The 19,516-nt window shown below is 41.7% G+C and overlaps 2 protein-coding genes across 2 annotated transcripts in view; both read left to right on the top strand.

Moving 5' to 3' along the window:
• The first annotated feature begins 1,419 nt into the window (after positions 1 to 1,419).
• On the top strand, positions 1,420 to 7,161 carry CZH5orf63 (chromosome Z C5orf63 homolog). Its single transcript, XM_071730092.1, has 3 exons — positions 1,420 to 1,834; positions 5,022 to 5,078; positions 5,822 to 7,161. Exons 1-3 carry the CDS (start codon positions 1,721 to 1,723, stop codon positions 5,999 to 6,001), a joined length of 351 nt encoding a protein of 116 aa, XP_071586193.1. The 5' UTR covers positions 1,420 to 1,720; the 3' UTR covers positions 6,002 to 7,161.
• A 3,390-nt stretch (positions 7,162 to 10,551) lies between these two features.
• Positions 10,552 to 19,516, top strand: part of LOC139790169 (uncharacterized) — a 28,901-nt gene continuing 19,936 nt past the window's right edge. Inside the window, exons 1-3 of the mRNA XM_071731663.1 lie at positions 10,552 to 10,590; positions 12,309 to 12,545; positions 12,602 to 13,004. Of these exons, the coding sequence (XP_071587764.1) occupies positions 10,552 to 10,590; positions 12,309 to 12,545; positions 12,602 to 13,004 (679 nt within the window). The remainder of the gene's footprint in view (positions 10,591 to 12,308; positions 12,546 to 12,601; positions 13,005 to 19,516) is intronic.

The raw sequence follows: 19,516 nt of genomic DNA, 5'->3' as shown, positions 1-19,516 counted from the left end.
TGAAGAACCCTTTCTGTCCTAAACTAAACAGTAAACCCAAAGCCCCTTCATTGCAGAATACTTTATTTTAGACAACTTTATATGGTGAAAGAAAAAGAATCTGATTCTTTCCTAGCATCTGGAATTTGGTAATTCATGCAATTATTTTCTTCTTTTTTTTATTTGTGATTGTTGCTTAAAAACATGGCAGTTAAGTAGCCTTAAATGTGGAGTCCATTGCAATGTTTTGGTTTTCCTTATTGGTTACACTGGCTAAAATGGCTCTCTTAAACCAAAACTGTATTATAGAATCACAGAGGGCTTAGGTTGAAAGGGACCTTAGAGATCATCTACTCCAACCTCCCTGCTGTGGGTAGGGACCCCTCTCAACTAGGCAAGGTAGCTCAAAGCCTCATCCAGCCTGGCCTTGAACACCTGCAGGGAGGGGGCATCCATAGCTTCTCTGTGTAATCTGTTCCAGAGTCTCACCACACTTGTGATGAAGAGCTTCTTCCTAAGATCTTGTCTAAACCTATTATCCTTCATTTTAAAGCTATATCCCCTTGTCCTGCCACTGGACACTCCTGTGAAAAGTCCCTCTCCAGCCTTCCTGTAGGTTCCGTTCAGGTATTAGAAGGCACCTGTAAAGACCCTCTGGAGTCTTCTCTTCTTCAGGCTGAATAATGTCAGCTCCCTCAGCCTCTCCTTGTAGCAGAGATGCTTGAGCTCTAATACTACATTAGTATCTGAGAGATTCAGTGACTGCACTTGACTCCTTTACTAAACATCCTAAAGGATACTTACCACTTGAAGTGTAGTCCTGGTCACAGGAGTAAGTTTAAATTTGTGTGCTGACACTGTGTGCTTGTGGTGGCTGTAGTTGATAGAAGTACAGATAAGTTGTGACCGAACAGATACTGAACAGAAGCAGTTTGGCTTTATGTGATTTATAGTTGATTTTCCCTGTGTAAATTCTCATGTCAAGTGTCAGTTTGCCATTAATCTCTGTGCAGACTCCATTTGGCTACTGTTTTTTGTCTTGCAACCCTAAAATACCTTGTGAAAGCATTGGAAGAAGCACCGTTGTTATTATTTTTAAATAGGTGACTTCAAGACTCCAATGTGGCACTCTTCACAAAAATACTGAATTTACTTATACTCCCCCAAAGAAGTCACAGGCCCATCAACATCTTTCACGAATTAATTTGCTTTTGCAGCAAGGACTCAGAGTGCATGCTTTTAGTATTACCAAGTTAAATTGTCTTGGCTGCAGCTTTTTATTCACTGCAGAAAGCAATACGTTAATATTGCTGTGCAGATTACTTTTTTTATGGAATAATTTTGTGTAAGTACACTATATCAAGCAATGCAGCAAGATTACTGAGGTTCAGAGCACAGCATTTTGCATTTAGTTAACATCATTCTTACTGGCAATACGTGAAGTTGAAACAGCATAATGTATTTATGTCAGCATTTGTGTTAAGGACTTTAGAAGCTGCTTTTCATCAAGAAAACATGGTTATTGTTTTTGTGTAATCGAGCTACACCTTTTGAACTGTGCAGTGCTTCTGGCCTGCCACAAAATAAACTATTTTTCTGATTAACGTTTGGCCTCTGTGAACATAGAAATGGATGAAGAGGTGTGTGATTGAAGAATCACATTTATTACCATTTTAATCACATTAAATTTCATGTAACTTGCCATAAAACAGCGAAACATTTTATTTTTTACTGTAACAGGATGGTGATGCTTTGTTTTCTGAGCAGAACACTGCAACCAGCAAGACATTCATCACTGTGGAGGCAACTCTGTTCAGCCAGTGAAAATAAACCAGTGTTGACTTTATTCACCAAGGTAAGAGTTGGTTACAAAATACAGCTAGGCAAGGCTGCATATTTATCAGCTTTGAAATACATTCATTCTACATGAAATGGCTTGGCCATGCTTTTTATCCCCTTCAAATCTATATCATATTGGGATTTTTGCTTTGGCAGTGTCTTTTCCTCCAGGCATTACAGATAGGAAATGAGTAGTTACAGCCAATAAATGAAGATTTCAAGATAGTTCTATCTCAGTGACACAATGGTCCGTTCAGTAGTTGGAAATTGGTGTCTGCCTGCCAGTGCATCATCCTGGAAATGGAGAACAAAGATGTTATTGGCCCACGACAAGCATCAACAGCCAAAGTAGTCTCTCCAAATTACCTGTGTTTAATTTCAGCACTATCTGTGTGACTGGAAATATACCCAAGTAGTGCTGGTAGCACAGAAGGGAAAAGGAGATAGTGCTTTACCCTTTTTCTGCTTCATTGCCTGTGTAATGCTAATGGGAATAAAATGCAGGAAAAGGTTTGTGGCATGAGCTGATAGGATTCTTACGTGTATGTGGAAAACACGTGATGAGCAGAAATGGTCATTTGTGAACTGTCACCTTCCATGAGTTCTCATCAAGTACGTGTTATCTACAGAGGTCTGCACTTTTAGGTAGGATGGCACATGATGGGTTATGCTATGCTTACATGATTGATGTTGCCTTCAACAGGAGAATGACTGGAAATGCAAAGTGCTGAGGATGTTGACGTCAGTATGGCAGTATTTGTTGGAGATGGATGTAACTAAAACATTTCTTCCTACTCCACAATGTTTGTTTATTCCATCCATAGCCATGGCATTTAGACTGTAATATATGAATATATTAAAAAATAAAAGCTTACCATCTGTTTATTAATCAGAGCAATGCATTCCATAAGAGCTGTAGTTTAAAATTACGTCTTTTTCCCCCAGCCTGATTCAGCATCAATTTATTCATAATCCAAGTGTTATAAGGAAGGGAATAACAGGCTTACTTTTGGATAAAGCTCGTAGTATGATTTTTTCTTAAAATTTCTTACTAGCAAGACACTGCATGAAAAGAAATTCTCTAATAGCAGAGTTCAAGCAGTTCTCTGAAGTGGCCTCTCGTTGAGTGTGTTTTTAACTGTGAATGTTTTTCATGTCTGATAGCACTAATAATTGCAAAGCAAAATGCAGACTACTCTTAAATAACCCTCACCTACACTGTAAGTCTACACTGTAACTCATTTTCCCCACCTTCCTATTGTTAAGGAGAAGGCAGGAAGACACGGACTATTGCAGCAAGTGCAAACTATAGAAACTAGCACTCCATTCACAGTTTTGTTTTATGCCAAAAGATGCATTCATGCAACAACTCTACCAGATTTTTTTTGTTTGTTTTTCCAAGGTTACTATTAGATCTTCTATCTATCCCTTCTGTGCAGCTGTTTGAGTGCTTATGCCAGCACAAAAGAAGCAGTCACAGGAAGATGGGTCTGCTTCTGCCAGTATCGGTGCCAGTTTAAAATGACCACAAAACTGCAGTCTAAGTATGCAGCATAAATGACAACTATCAGTAGAAATAAAACTGTGTCTTCCATTTGTATTGTCTAACAGATCTAGTAACCAGCACAGAATATGTCACTTTGGAGAAGGATTTTTACTACCTCAGTAGTAGGAGTCCCTTTTGTCACTCCAATACACATCTGAGAGAGAAGGTTGTCTAAGATAGCTTTATCCAGGCAAATTAGTTACAAATTAGGTTAAAGCAAGTGATGGCAGAGACTTACTGTTATGCTGTTCTACAGAAAAATATGTACAAATATAATTGTACTGTTTAAACAGATTTCACTGTTAGTTAAAATAATTCAGTGTCAGAATTTAAACCAGTTCCAATCTTAATAATACCATGCAGTGCTGAAGCTTGCCATCAGGAGTAAAAAAATATTCTGTACTGAGCATCAGCTTAGGTTGTCAAATGCTTTTATGTGACTGTTAAGCTAGAAAGCTTTCCACAGGCATGGGGAATGGGTATGTCCTACTTTAACTGTAAGGAGTCTGGTGTGTTACAAAACAGATATGCAGGACTCTGGGATGATCCTTTCAGTCACCTGTATCAGATCTACCAGTCCCTCCAAAAGCAGCACAAACTAGCAAGAACACAGCACTTCTGGCCTTCATCATCTTACCTTAGTTTTCAGAGCCTAAAAACTTGTCTGTTTTGTAAAGGCAATTTATATTACATGGGTATTAAAAGTTGAGTATTTAATCCAAATTGATTCATGTGCTGCAAATAAGAAGTCACTGTTCCAGATCAACTCCATGTTTAAACAAGGTCTATAAAGACCTTAAGTGGGAGAGTGAGGAGAAGGTCTTGTCCAGCTGTGAGAGGTCCTTCATGGCAGAAGGACAGAACCATCACCTTCACCACTGCATGCTTTGCAGTGTGAATTCTAGGCCAAATTGTGCCATTACGAACACTGAAGCAACATGCCTTCAGGTGAGTCAGTTCTCCAGGTATGCACTGCTCTAATAATCATGATGCATGATCAGCAGAAGTCAGCTGTATCACTGCAGTGGAAGACAAGGGAGTTTTAAAAGGTTATATGTTTTCTTTGACCCCATCACAGGTTAAAACACTGCAGCTGTTTGACAGTTCTCTATGCTGAGGTTACTATCCTCCCAGCTCATTAGGTTAGAGGATTATGCCAGGTTGTCTTTGGTCACCTTCTTTTGCTGTTTTAACTGACCCAAGTGACTCGATCTGAAACAGATAAGAAATCTTCCTTATTCTCCTTCTATCTAGGGAAGTTGTTTTTTCAAGTGCAGTACCTGCAGTTGTTTTCAGCTGGTGATGCAATGCTTTGAATGTTCGTTGGTGCTGACCAAAAGAAGGGGTCTGTCCATGACCTTCCAAATCATGACCTTCCAAACCATGACCTTGCATCAGCCTTTGAAAGAGCTGTTGCAGACTCTTTAATAAACTTGCACCATGAGCAAATGGGAAATAATTAAATTCTGTGGTTGCATTTTCTTTTCATCCATGTTGCACTGATAAAGATTGAGAAAGCACTAAGACAGGATAGTATGGGGGGAGGAAAACGATGTTCACAGTAATGATCTCTCCTTTCTGTGTATGTTACTTTACAGTACAAGTGATTTGTGTGTTTTACTGGCTGCTTTAAGTTGGTATGAATATTTTCCTTTAGAAACCATGCCCTCTGTGTGATGAAGCAAAAGAAGTGCTTGAGCCATATAAGAGAAGGGTAATGTATTGCAGTACTGTATACATTTTCTACATAGAAAGAACAGCTAATAGAATTTTTTGTAAATGAAAATTGCTTGGTTTTATTTGCATCTTTTTACTCTTTCATGGGTGACCTCTTCAAGATCATTTCAACAGTGATTTTCATAAAACTCATTACCCAGAAACATTTTGTGACACTAGTTCTCCACTTAAGTATTGGAAAATTAAACCAATACACACCTTGTCACAATAGTTTTAAAACCCACTGCTTTTGTAAATACTCTTGCCTTGTCTGATAGAGGAGTTTGCAACTTGTATGAGTCAGGTAATTATATAATTTGGGAAGGATGTTAGTAAGTGGGTTTTCAAATATTTGGACTATATATGATAGCAATTTTGTCATTCTTCAGCCAGGTTTTGATCTCTTGAAGAAGAAGCTTAACAGAAGTATTAAGAGGTGTTGCACTCTGCTGCCTAACAGCAGCTGTTGTGTTGCCAGCTGCATATTTGTTGATGGTGGAGCTCACAGGAGTGTGGTTCTGCACAGAGGATCAAGAATATTTTCATGGACTAGAGAGACAGTCCCTTGTGGACATGCAGCCAAGGACTGTGGCTGCATACATTGTGTACCCACAAAACAGGCAATTCTCTGCAAGATGGCAAAATAAATCTAAAAGCATGAAGAAAAAAAAAAAAGTTAATTAAAGACAAGCAGGTACTGCTTTTCAGTGTTCAGCAGATACTAACATTTTTTTTCGTCAGTTTATTTTCCAGGAGGTGGATATTACACTTCCAGAGAACGTGTCATGGTATGATAAATACAAGTACGACATACCTGTCTTTCATTTAAATGGAGAGTTCCTAATGAAGCATCGAGTAGACATTCAAAAGTTTGAGGACCAGCTTATGAAGCTGGAGCTGCAAAATGATCAAAACCAATGAAGAAAATGCAGCTACTATCATGCAGATCCGAAAGGACTGTAAAGTGTAAACTGTGATAAAGCAGTATTCACTATCTGGCCTTCATTTCTAAGAACATATGGTACCAGTGTCAAAATTCCAGGAACTTGTGTTCTATATTGTATTAATCATCCAGCCCAGTTGTGCCAGTAGCTATCTCCTTTGTATCTTTCATTTGCTGCTATCCTAGGCTGCCTTTTGACACAATAAATGATGTTCTGTAACAGCAGATAAAGTGATACGTGTTTGTACTGGGTTTTCATGGGTTTGTACTACATTTTGGTAGGAGGATGCTACAGGGATGGCTTCTCTGAGAAGTTGCAAGAAGCTTCCCTTGTGCCTGACAGAGCAAACTCCCAAGACAGACCCACTACTGGCCAAGGCAAGCATATCAGTGGTGGTGGTAACACCTCTGGGATAACATATTTAAGAAGGGAAAAAACTACTGGGCAATAGCAGCAGGAGAGAGGAGTAAGAATATGTGAGAGTAACAACTCTGCAGACACCAAGGTCAGTGAGATAGAATGGGGGTAAAGTGCTCCAGGCACTAGAGCAGAGATTTCCCTGCTGCCCTTGGTGAAAACCTTGGTGAGGCAGATTGTCCACCTGCAGCCTGTGGAGGACCCTATGGTGGACCAAGCTGGTGGATGAGCGAAGAAGATTTTGACTCCTTGGGAAGCACATGCTGGACAAATTGGCAGAACCTGTGGACCCATGGAGAGAGAGAAGTCCATGTTGCAGGAGATTTGCTGGCAGGACTTGTAACTTCCGATGCTGGAGCAGTCTGTTCCTGAAGGACTGCACACTGTGGAAGGGACACACACTGGAGCAGGTTGTGAAGACGTGCAGCTCATGGGAAGGATCCTGGTGGAGAAGTTAGTGGAGGACTGTCTTGCATGAGAGGGACTCCATGCTGGAGCAGTGGAAGAGTGTGAGGTGGAAGGAGCAGCAGAGACAATGTATGATGGACATCACCCACTCCCTGTCCCCCTGCACTGTGGGGGAAAAAGTAGAAGAAAACTGGGAGTAAAGTTAGGCCTGAGAAGAATGGAGAGACTGGGGGAGGTTTTTGCAAGATTTGGTTTTATTTCATGTTATCCTACTCTGATGTGATTTGTAATAAATTAACCTAATTTCCCCAAGTCTGTTTTGCCTGTAACTGTAGCTGATGAATTATCTCTCCCTAGTCCTATCTTGACCCTGCAGGCTTTTGTTTTATTTTCTTTACCATATCCAGTTGAGGAGAGGAGGGATGGAGCTGGTTTGGTGGGTACTTGGCATCCAGACAGCGTTAACCCACCCCAACTTTTCAATATTGTTAGTACATATAAGCTGTAATACTCCTTGAAGAAGAGTAGCAGTAAATCCTAAGTGTTCATTTGAAATGGAGAAGAGGGCATTTACTTGGGACACTTAATTAAAGACAGCATACTCTCACTGAAACAGAGTCATTGCTTCAGAACAACCATCACACTTTGATACAACTGTGATACATGAGCACTGAATAATTTATTTTTCTTCTAATGGGATGAATGAATGTTGCACTTAAGTCTATTTTATGTACTAAAGCAAGCTTTGATCTCCTTAATACTTGAGTTATGCACAGTCAAAAGAAAAAAAATAAACCAACTAGAGTTGTTTATTTGAGCTAAAAGAACCAAATGTTAATGAAAACAGCATTTATCAGCTCCAAAATGTCTCTCCGTATGCTGCTAATTTCAGGTTATATAAAAAAAGTAAGAAACCCTGAGATGTCTCTAAAATGTTCCTGGCCTAAGATATGCGACTTCTCCCCTAGACTCTAGATCATTTTTTAAAACAAGTCCATGCTACTATGGATGGTCTCTTGACCTGCTTTGGGATGCTTGTGGCATAATTCTCTGTCATTGTAAATTCAGTAAACAGAAAGTATGTTTCACTCATATTATGGGAACAGTGCTTGGTCCCATGGACTAGAGTTCTGTTGTAATTGAGTTCAGTCTTTACACTTTCTGACAGAAAGGAATCACATTTCAGTTCTGTCTGCAGTACAACTGCATATGCATTTATCATATGGCAGGAGCAGCCTTGTACCGAGGGTTACATGCATCACTGTGCATGTGTTAGTGCATCATTGAGAAGTCAGGGATAATACTTTTTTTCTACTTAGATTCTGTAACATGGAAACTATGCATACCTGCTGCATGTCGTTTTTACTGCTGTGGCACTTTGTCTTTGCTTATCAGTAGGAATCACCTGTCAGGTGTGTCTTCAGAGGGGGGGAAATCTATCACCATACGCATTTAGAAAAGCAAACTAAAATTCACTATGATTTATTAAGAATTAAAGTTCCTAATGCTTTTGGAATATGGTTCAGAAAGAAGACAGCTGACCTGTTATGGTGACAATGGGCAGCTGTCATATGCCTCATTCTAGAACTACGTTAGCATTTAACAGGTCATTTGCAACCCAATTCTGATGTATTCTGCAAGATAAAAAACATTTGGGCAGTGGAATGTGAGAAATTAAAACTTCAGTTGCTCCAGTTCAGCAGCTTGAGTCCACTCAGGAAGGGCTCTGAAAGTCTTCAGGAGTTTCCACGAGGTGTAGAGCTGTGCCCTTTTTATAGCAGAGAACTTTAGTAAGTCCAGCCACATAATCTAACTATACCCTGCGATTTATGGGACTTCAGAAACTTAAATTTCATAGCACTTAATGTTCATCAAGAACTCTTGAAAAAGATAGTGGCATCAAACTGGATGTAGAGTATGAATAGACTGAGGAATTACTAAAAATAATCAGCTGAATCTTCCCAGGAGCAAGTGGCTGAACTTGAGTAACCTGGCAAAACATTAAATGTGATGCTTTCCCCAGCAGGAAATAAAAATAAAATAAAATAATAAAAAGATTAAAAAAAAAAAAAAAAAAAAAAAAGCAAAACTTTAAATAGCAAGATTCTTCTTGAATAGGATATTGCATCGTAGATTTACCCTATAAACAGTGCTTTTCATCTTCATGGACAGAACAGACCCTAGAGACAAAATACCTGCTATACATTCTGCAGCTAATAATGCTACAGTCAGTTTTCTAACTGAACTACTGTTAAGTAACAGGACTGAATTACCCCTGTGTCAGCACATGGGTGCCATTTTGGCTTCTATAATCTGAATTGGTTTCAGAAGGCCCAGATTTTTTCTTACTGAGGTTTTGTAATAAAAGAACTAGCATACAGCACTTTTCAACTGTAGTTCAAGCGCTCTTCTAAAATACAGCATTATTATCGCAAATGAATGGAGGACAGAGGTCATGTGGACCTACCCCATTTCCCAATATATATCACTAACAGAGGTTAGAATAGCCATCAGAAAGCAATTTGCCTTTTTTATTAGTTTTAATAAATTCTCTTTTGGAAAGCAAAAAAAAGGGAAGCAAAAGGCAAACTTCTTAATCATATAGGAGATGATGGATCTCTACTTCCTTATTCATTCCTACTCTGGAGGTTTTCTTTGGCGGTCACTGCCAGATTTCTCCACTGGCTCCCCCTATTTTGTAAAGTGAATGATAACAGAATTTTTATAGTATCTTTTCTCTATGGTGTAGCCTTTGTCAGTGAAATGGAGTTTTTCCATTAGCTGACATGTCAATATGGAGTGTTGGTGGCACACCTCAGAGAAGGAGGTATGCTGTAATCATTTTCACATAAAAGCACCCACCAGAGGACAAGGTGATGAGCAAGGAGCTGAAGATTTATTTTGGACCATAGTGGCTACTGCGCGTTTCTCATTGCAAAATTAGGTTGTGCCAAGGTTGCTGCAAATGTTATTCCCTTCTCTGTTACCTTCTCCAAACAATACAAAATACTGAACTAAAAATTCCAGACCATCTTCTGAAGCAAGCACCTCTGCTAAGCGGAATAGTAAGGCATTCAGATCTTCTAAGTAACAGATCAGACAGAGAAGTGTTTCAGTGTCATTTTCCATCTCTCAGTCCTAAAGTCTCTCAGTCTCAGCCATTATCAGTCCTAAAATGTCACCTAAGTTTGTAATCCTGCAGTCAAAATAAGTTATTTACTTCAATGTGAATAGAATTTTATCTTGAACAGTAACCTATCTTCCATTTCCTTTGACATGAGAGGTTTTTCTTCTATTTGAATATAATAAATGCAGGAGGCCCCCAGTACATTAATATCTCTAGTGAAATGTACTAAGCAATAACCTTAAAAAGAGAAGGCACATGACTCTGCTCGATAAATATTTATGAAGGTCTTATGGTCTGAGGTAACATTAAAATTTATTTTTGTTTTGGATCCGCGAAACAAAGTCCAGCCGTAGAAGGGTTGGGTGCAAGCAGATTTTATTTGACAATTGACATAGGCAAAACTACAGAGCCAGGCAAAAGAGGGAGAGAGGAAAACAAGATATAAAAGAGAGAGAGAGAGAAAAGTGGAGAAAAAGGGTAGGAACGTGGGAAGAAAGAATGAGAGAGAGAGACACAGAGAGAGTGAGAGAGAGAGAGAAAGAGTCACTACCAGGGGTCCAGCAAGTTTCTTCAAGATGTCGCTGATCCTGGACAGGATCCGATGTGAGATGGCGGTGGGTCAAGAGATGGCAAAACAGCTACAGCATGGACAGCCATACATACCCCTGAGTTCCTTTTGTTCCAAAGGGAACAAAAGAAGCCAGGGACATTGGCATCAGAGCCATTGCAGACAGGCTGCCTGGAGGGGAGGTTCTGCAGAAGGATGCAGTCCCCCACCCACCCATCAGTTTTTATCTCCTTCCAGGCACATCCTGGTTCTGCTTTGGCCAGGCCGGGTCCATTAGCATCAGAGCCATTGCAAACAAGCTGCCTGGAGGGGGGGCTTCTAGCACACAGGTGGTCACCTCTTTCCAGGCACCACTCCCCGCTCACTCCAGCCACCCCAGCCAGGTACATGGGCATCAGTACAATCAAGGTGGCTTCTTCCACCCTGGCCAGGGTAATGGTGCCTGGAGGGACATCCCAGCATTGAAGGCACTCTGAGAAGGGGAGCAGTCTCCACCCAGCCATTAGTTCTTAGTTCTGATCTCTTTCAGGTGTCACCCCCTGCTCAGCTCTGGCCAGGACAGGTCATCCACCCTGGCCAGGGCTATTCACTTTAAAATTGTTCTTTTGAGACAATTTCAAATCAGTGAGATCAAACTCTCACAGGAGGCATATGCAACTTTGTGAAAACTGGCAGTTTACTTTCTGATAATGAAAGCTGGCAGCAATGCAAAGCTCCATTATGTACTGTCCTTGTAATGCCTGAATATAGGAACTTTTTTCCTGTTTCTGGTCAATTAAAAAGCATGTACACAATATTCTACCTTCTTCCAGTAACTATAAATACCAAATAACCAGGAAGCTTACTTGTTTATATGTTCTGCTTCTCTGGCTCTTCACTTCCTGTCTTTAAACTACACCGGGTACACAAAAGGGACTGTCTCATTTCTTTAAGCATAACACTCCTAGCACAGTGTCTTCCCATACAAACTGGCCTGTGACACATAATTCTTATTGTCTCTTAGCTCCTTAAAGAATGCTCTTTCTGTAAAGTATGATTCTCATCTATGCCGTATTTTTTATCTGTATTACTATCATCTAACTTGCAAAATATCAAAAAATCTCCATATAGGCTTAGCCTATTTAATACTGAAAGTATTAAACTCTCTTAAAGTCTTATGCATGGATTCATCTATAATCACATGGTCATCTGGATTAACTATGAGTGCAGCAACACATGGATGTAAACAAAGCCACACATGCAAGTGTTCACAAGTTCATAGTTAATTTATTATACAATGACAGCATCACTTTGCAGTCAGCTTTGCCCTATACTGTACCAATATCATGTCTGCTGGAAATCATTCAACCCTGCAATGTTAATTATTTTTTAACAAATAACGCAAGGCTGCTTGAGAAAGGCCACAAAATGGAGAACAATTTTAGGAAAACAAAAAATGTTAGGATTCGAGTTTCCTTTAAGTTATTCATTGCTATCTTCAGAAATTAGAACTGTCATTTCAGATACAGCTTTACCTGAGTTTCAGCGACTTGAACATCTTCATCAACATGAGCTCCACAGGCACGAAGTGCACCACGCTTTATCCTTCAGACAACCAAGAAACAGGTATTTTGCGGTTTGAACTTGTGACTTGAAACCAATTGTTTTTCCACGTCTTTGGTTTAGGTCGTTGATTTGTGTCGTTTTGTGTGGGGTTTGTTGCTGTTGGGTATTTTTTGTTTTTGTGTGTGTGGTGTTTTTTGTTTGTTTTGTCCCCTAATCCAGTCTCGCACCGCTCACCAAGATTTACGGCCGGCTTTCCCTGCGGACCGACACCCGCCTGGGCTGGTGCAGACGTCGATGGCGAGGCCGCGAAAGCCACAGCGAGTGCAGCGCCTCCGGGCCCCTGGGGGCCGAGCCTGGCAGGGGCTGCCAGGCCGCGCCGCGTCGGGAGGCGGTAGCGTTGCCCGGAGGAGGCGAAACCGGGACCGGGACCACGCTGTCGCTGCGCGGGTCCGTGAGGTGTGAGAAAAGGCGCCGGCGGCTGCTCCGCGCTGCCGGTTCCTGCCCGGCTCTAGGCTGCGTGGCCGAGGGGGGCGGGCGGGGCGGGGGGAGAGGGAGCGCTGGGCTGCCCGCGGGGAACGTCCCGTCCCGCATTTGTAGGCGGCCGCGGAAAGTCACGGCGGCGGAAGGAAACGGCCGGGCCAGACCGCAAGTGGCACCGGCCCCTCAGGAGGTGCTGGACAGTAGCGGAGTGCGGTGCCGGGTCCGCCGATCCGCCGCTCACGGCCTTTCTGTCCGCGCATCCGCCGCGTCTCCGTGTGGGCTCCCGGGGCGGTGGCCCCGCGTCCCCGGGCGCTTCGTGGGTCACTCGAGGGGATGCAGCTACCGCCCCGAGGGGTCGGAGTCGGAGGAAGCGTGAGCGCCTGCCCGCCCCTGCGTTGATGACAGCGAAGCTCCGTGTCGCCAGCCGACCCGACGGTACGGTAGCTGCGTCGCTCGGCCGCTTCTGGTCGTATCTGGTTTTGTTGTTAATATGTTAATAACATATAGCTGTTAGTAATTGTAAGGACAGGCGGAGGTCCGGGTAAATTAAGTGAAGACAGTTGGACAGATGCAAATAAAAGTGCCTGGATTTGAGAGGAACACGTTATTACAATTGATGAATTACTACACTTTGGGTTTTTATTTCTTTTTCCATTTCCCTCTGTCCAGCTGAGGTTTAATTTTAACGTAATAATAATAATAAAAAAACCAAAAAACCGCACAAACAAACAAACCAAAAAAACACGGCCAAAGAACAAAAACCCAAAACCAACAAAACCCAGTACCAACAGTAAAATTATCCATGTCAAAGCAATCTAGCTGAATACTAAGAGAGAAGTACCTTCAGGTCCGTACAGGGAGGATTGGGGGTGAGAAAGAGCTAAGAAGCGGTTGTTTTTGTTGCAGAGGTTGTGACAAATCCTAACCGATTGGGAGATTCAACTGTGGAGTTTCATATCCTTTTGTGTAATTTTTTTTTCTTTTCCATTAATAGCCAGGGATCGTATGGCTCTTTGCAGATATAAGGGATTATGAAACGGCTCAGTAATAACAGTCTTATATGTCAGAGGATTTTAACTTTCAATATCAACACTCTTTAAAACTTAATTTTAACCCTGTGTTGCACTAATCTTTGGTCACAGGCTGCTGATTGTGTAGGCAGTATGCCGACTAATATCTCAGCTCCATACAGAGCAATTAGCCATTTCAAAATCGTGGAACCACTGAAAGTGGAGCATGTTCTTCTATTCGAAGTGACTGGTTTTGTCAAGAATATTTAAGGCCATGCAGTGCCCACTGAAATAAACAGAAAGACTCTCATTCATGTGTGTGGGTTTCAGACCAGGCTTCCAGTGCACCTTGTTGAAACCCTCTGGTGCTCTTCCTGAGCAAAGCAGTCCTGTAGGTAACCTCCTGTTTTCCAGTGGTTTGTAAAGGGAGGGGGATGAGGTGGAGAGCATCATCAGACTACTAGTGGGATTATGGCTTGCTTTATCTAAATGTGAGTGCCAAGTATAAATAGTCTGGGATTAACATTCTTCAGCGTTTAAAATGTCATTGACCTTTAATTAATTGCTAATAGTTTAGTCTGTTGCAGCTTGCTAGGCTGATAAAGTGGCTGACTTGAAACTTGTCTGTCAATGTTAATGAATATTGTGACAGTATCTTGGAGTGTGCAATGGCGGTTTTAAAACTTTAAGGTGATATGAATGCATGTGTGTGCTAGTTATGGGTTTACTTGAGTAACAGACTCATCTGGGAACATGTCTACTGTATTTCCTAGCCGTAAGGAACCTTTTCTGTCCTCTGTTTTGACTTCTTGCTTATTACAGGCCATGGGGTTTCACAGGTAAATTCTGTCTGAAGTCCATAAGCTCTGTGTGCTCTCTACTTGATGTTAAGGACAGTCTCCACTCACAGTAGGACTTCAAGCATATTTCAAACTGCCTAGTGTCTCACAGGCTTGAGTTCTAAATGGGTGAGTAATATCTGCTACTTCAAATATCCATAATTAGGATGAGAGCTATTTTGGTCTATCAAAATACAGTTTTTCATATACTGCTTATTAAAATGCATCAGGATAATTATAGTTCTTGTTGTGTACACACTGGCAGTGGTGCCCTCTCCTCACTGCATGAGGATGAACCAATGTCATGGGCTACTCAAAGTACCTTGAGACCTGCCATTGGAAAGTTCTTCTCTCAGATGTGGTGCAAAAACCATATCCTGGTTTCTTCTAGTTTCTTCTTCTGAATTTGCCTGTCATGCAACAGTTAGGTTCTTGTGAGGCTTTTTACCTTACCATGCCACGCTTTTCTGCAGAAAGAGGAGAAAATGCCCTGGGTCCCATCCAGACTTATCAGCCCAGGATAGGGCTGGGACAGTGGGTTGCCTCTGATATCCCATGGTGTGCTGATGGCCGCTGGGGCTTCTCTTTAGCTGTACCTTTAAGATGGTTCCCACTGCTTTTCCCTCTCGGATGAGCCTTGCTGTAGAGTATGCATCAGAGCAGCTGAGGTGATGTAACACCACCTTTGTGTGAGCAGATAGTTAGGACTTCTAGAGCATGTTGAAATGTCTTAGGACAATGGTTATTACAGTATACAAGAGAGTTCCAAAGAAAGCATAGCTAATTAATGCTAGTATGAAAGCACATTCGGTGTTGTAGCTGCAAAATTTATTCTACAATTCCTCCTTTCACCACTAGTTAGCTGCAGATACTTTGGATATTGACCTTCAGGATCCTGCTCCAGACTAGTCCATATGTCTTCAGTGGCTGCCCATTAGAGAGGAACACTTTTTATTTTGCATCTTCCTTTGGCACAACTGGATTTGGATTAACTTCAAATGTTTCACATGCAGTTTCAGGTTAAAGAGGTAGCAACAGGTGTATAACATGTCTGTCTGGCAGAACCCTGTCAAACATATCATAGCCTAGTGTCATGCTGTTGCAGGTAGCTGCTCTGACTGTGTGGGAGACAGGAGGTGAAACTATGCAAAATAAGAGGGAAATGAGATTTCCTAGCTCACTCAGTTGCTTTGCCCTCTTCATCCTAGTGTGGTATGTGGATGGAGTAGGACCTCATGAAGAGAAAAGAACCCTTCCTGTTTCACAAACATCTATCTGCAGCACTAGGTAGAGATGGTCAAGCTAAGGTACTGGCTGAGCTTTTACATGGTCTTCACGCATGTCGGTTTATCCTCTGTAGTGTCATGTTTGCACTGTTTTTGGTGTTGCAGCTGATTCCCATGCCACTAGTTCTAATTCATATGTTCACAACCTGCAGGGTTGCATTTGACGTTAGAAGGGAGAAAGAGAAAACAAAAAAGACAGCTAGGAAGAGAGGAAATCTATGTTGCCGCTGAAATATGCAGCTCGTATAAAATGAAAATTGACATGTATCTGTTCTCTCTCTTCCAGCATTTTCCTGAGTTTTTATAGAGTATTCCTTCTTTCTTCTGCAGCAGATACAAACTGTTTAAAAGATGTGTGTAGTATTAGAAATTTCATCTACACTTGAAAATAGCTAGTGTCTGCATTGCTTGTTTTTTGCAGCTACTTTTCTTCTCCAGGACCCTTAGTACACTGGATTCATCCCTAGGTTCTCATTGACTGAATGACCTGTTACATTAAGGATGGTTCAGACTAGCTAGAGCAAGCCCAGAAGTGCCAATGAGGGCATTCCTTGTTTAAGACAGAACATAGATTATAGACTGAGAAAAAGTACGTGAGAGCATTACAAAGGCAGGCACAGCAGATTTACACTGCTGAGAGGAGTGTCTTCCTTTCCTTATGAAAGCTGTCAGGAAGAAATACTGCTGCCGTTTAGAACTGTGGTCTTGAAGGGAGGAAAAATGCTGATGACACTGTGCAGGAAGTCTCGTCACAAAATCGAAGTACTGAAGATCACTGAAATGATAATACAGAGTAGAACACTTATCAAGGAATTCTCACCTTACCCATGTCATCCCCACTGTGTCAGTCCACTTGGTGTTGTCCTGTATTTGTCCTTCGCTCCCTTACCGTGATGCACCCCTTGCCACAGCACGGTGCCTAATATATATCTTTTTGTCTGATTACTGATTCTGCTTTCACATAAATATAACAGGAAGGGAAAAGAGAATCTCTCACTTTGCTCAGTTAAGCTTCATGCAAGACATTGTAGACCAGAATCAATAATACATTGCATTATGTTTTTTGTCTTGTAGATATTGATACTTTCAATTGCACACTGATGTTTCTTCAACTCTTTTTCACTGCAGCAAGAAAGCCAGCAAAGCTCTTAAACACAGGCCTGTGTTTAAGCCTGTCAGCAGTTCCTTTGACTTAATTCAGCTGAGTGGCCCAGGGTGGCAGTTATTTAATATAAAATTCTCACTGGTCTGATGGCAGTCTAAGTTGTGATTTTGTTGAGATTTTGAGGTAGAAGCAGAGGGGGAGGAGCTTTTGTTTCCTGAAGACTAGAAGAACTCTTCCAGAGCTGTCCGGAATAAACTGTTCAAATTCATGTTATCTTAAAAATTCTGGTGTTGTGGTACTTGGTTCCATCCTGAAATTAAAGTCTTTAGTGGGAAATTCAAAGAAATTCTCCTTGAAGTATGAGAATATTTTGTTTTGGTGTCCCTCCAGTGAAATGTTTAGTTTTTGAACTTTGTGTTTGAGGTCAGCATTAATCCCAGCAGGAATCCATCTGAGCCTACTCGATTTCTTGAGGTCCCATAGTGTACCCTTCTGGTAGAACCCTGAGCAGGGCAGCCTCTCACATGGGACTAGGTGATCTCAGAGGTACTCAATAACTGATGGCTCCCGGAAACTAAATGGTTGGATTCATATTAAGACCCAAGATTAAATGCCTGAATAAGTTTTTCCCAATATAAGGATGCAGGCAAACTCAGGCATATCTTTTGCTCACCTGGAGTATGTCTACATCATCAGTCCTGGCACTTCAGCATCCTTCCACACTTCTTGTCTTCACCTTTTTGCTACCTGCTCCTCTTCTGCTTTCTTTTTTTCCATTTTGACAGTATTTACCTCATACTTTTTCTTTCCTTGCTAGTCTTCCTCTTTTAAAGTGTTTGGCTGAACAAATGTATTTGGCAACATCATCATTCTGCTTTTGTGTTTTCCTTATCTCTGCTCAGTGTCAGCCTGTGCACTTTAAACAATTCAAGACAAGAATTTCTATCACCCTGTTGTGTTTGTCCCATGTTAGGACATCAACATGCATCAATGTAATAATCATGGTGATTATCACTTTGATTTTGTCCAGGAGATAGGTAAAGAAGATAGGTTTCTATATGCCATCTGTGTTTTCTGTGTTTTCCCTCATTTACAATTTGTTTTGTACTGTGTTTCCTTCTCAGCACTGTTTTATATGAATTAAAAACTAGCGTCTGTTATGTGGAGAAATGGTAAACATGGAGAATTTTTTGCTTAGGACTGCTGAATCATAGAGAGAGCTTTTCACTACCAAGGAAATGTGTATTTGTAAGATATTAAAAAGAAATGAAACAGTTCAGCTAAGCTGAAGGCAGAAAGGTCTGGTGTCCTTTCTACCTCACAACAGAAGTGGGCTTGTGGGGCTGGGAAGTGCGCTTTGTGAGCTTCCTACCTGGGGAATTATCTTCTGCTGATGTAGAGAAGCTTATGAAGAATACAAGCTGTTGGACAGTCAGGTGGGAAAGAGCAGGCTAGGGCTGTTCTGTAATTTGTTCTCCACAAAATCTTGTCTTGCTGTGACAGAGCTGGTCCTGAAGCTTTGTGGGAATTAGAACAGAGGGGTATGCCAAACTTCAGCTCCATGCTTTGAGTTTGTCCCTGTGAACCAAGGGAGGCTTGAAACATCCTCCTGCTCCAGGACACTTCCACCACCCAGGAGACTTTCCCTCTGTTCTGCTGCTTGGTGGAGTTGAAACAACCCTGTAGAGGCTGAGGCTTTGCAGAGGTGAGACAGCTCCCAGCATTGCTTGCAAGGGGCAAGCAGCTTGTAAGTGGGAAGGAGCCTTGACAGAGGAGCCAGGGCTGGTGCTCAGCTGGCTCAGTGGTAAACTGGCTTAGATAAGTACATCAGCAGAAAACTGCTTGTTTATTTTCTGGCAGGGCTTTAGGGATTATTCTGCCCTGAGATTTGGATCACGGTTACCAATGAAAGGGAGGGAAAAAGAGTCAATAACAGGGTTAAAGGGGGAAGGGAAAACCATGTAGTCCAAACGTTGCTTCAGTTTGGCTTAAATGGGGGAACTGTAGCCCATGTGGTTTGCTGAATGTGACTTAGAAAATTTCTGTCTCCTGGGACCATGGTCATTTGATTGCTAGCTGCACCTTCCTATTCCTATTTTTTTCCTCTCGGCAGCTGTAGTTCAGTTATTTAGAGCGGAGTTTGGTGCATACAAGGGGTAATGGGTGTAAATGGGTGTAATGGGTGTAAATTGGAGCATAGGAGGTTCAAGTTGAATATCAGAAAAAATTTTTTTACTGTAAGGGTGACGGAGCCCTGGAACAGGCTGCCCAGGGGGGTTGTGGAGTCTCCTTCACTGGAGACATTCAAAACCCGCATGGACACGTTCCTAGGCGATGTACTCTAGGTGGCCCTGCTCTGGCAGGGGGGGTTGGACTAGATGATCTTTCGAGGTCCCTTCCAACCCCTAGGATTCTATGATTCTATGATTCTATGATACACACAAATGGAAATTCTAATAGCAAGATTATGTTGCCCAGTGAAGAGTGATGTTTCACAGCATCACCCATAGTGTATTCATGGATAAGGCAACTAACAACCTGGCTGCTGAAGCTTAACAAACCTTGCCATTTCCTATTAGATACAGAAAGCAATACTGAGAGGTGACAACCTCCTTTGTAGAGGTTGCTCAGCTTTACCAACAGCAACTCTTTAACGAAGCTGAACAAACTCAGGCCCTGGCTTGGGGTTAGGCAGGAGGAAACTGTG

The sequence above is a fragment of the Heliangelus exortis genome, chromosome Z, assembly GCF_036169615.1.
Source record: "Heliangelus exortis chromosome Z, bHelExo1.hap1, whole genome shotgun sequence".
Classification (NCBI taxonomy): domain Eukaryota; kingdom Metazoa; phylum Chordata; class Aves; order Apodiformes; family Trochilidae; genus Heliangelus; species Heliangelus exortis.
The sequence above is the reverse complement of the archived record's forward strand: the minus strand, read 5'-3'. Positions and strand labels throughout refer to the sequence as shown.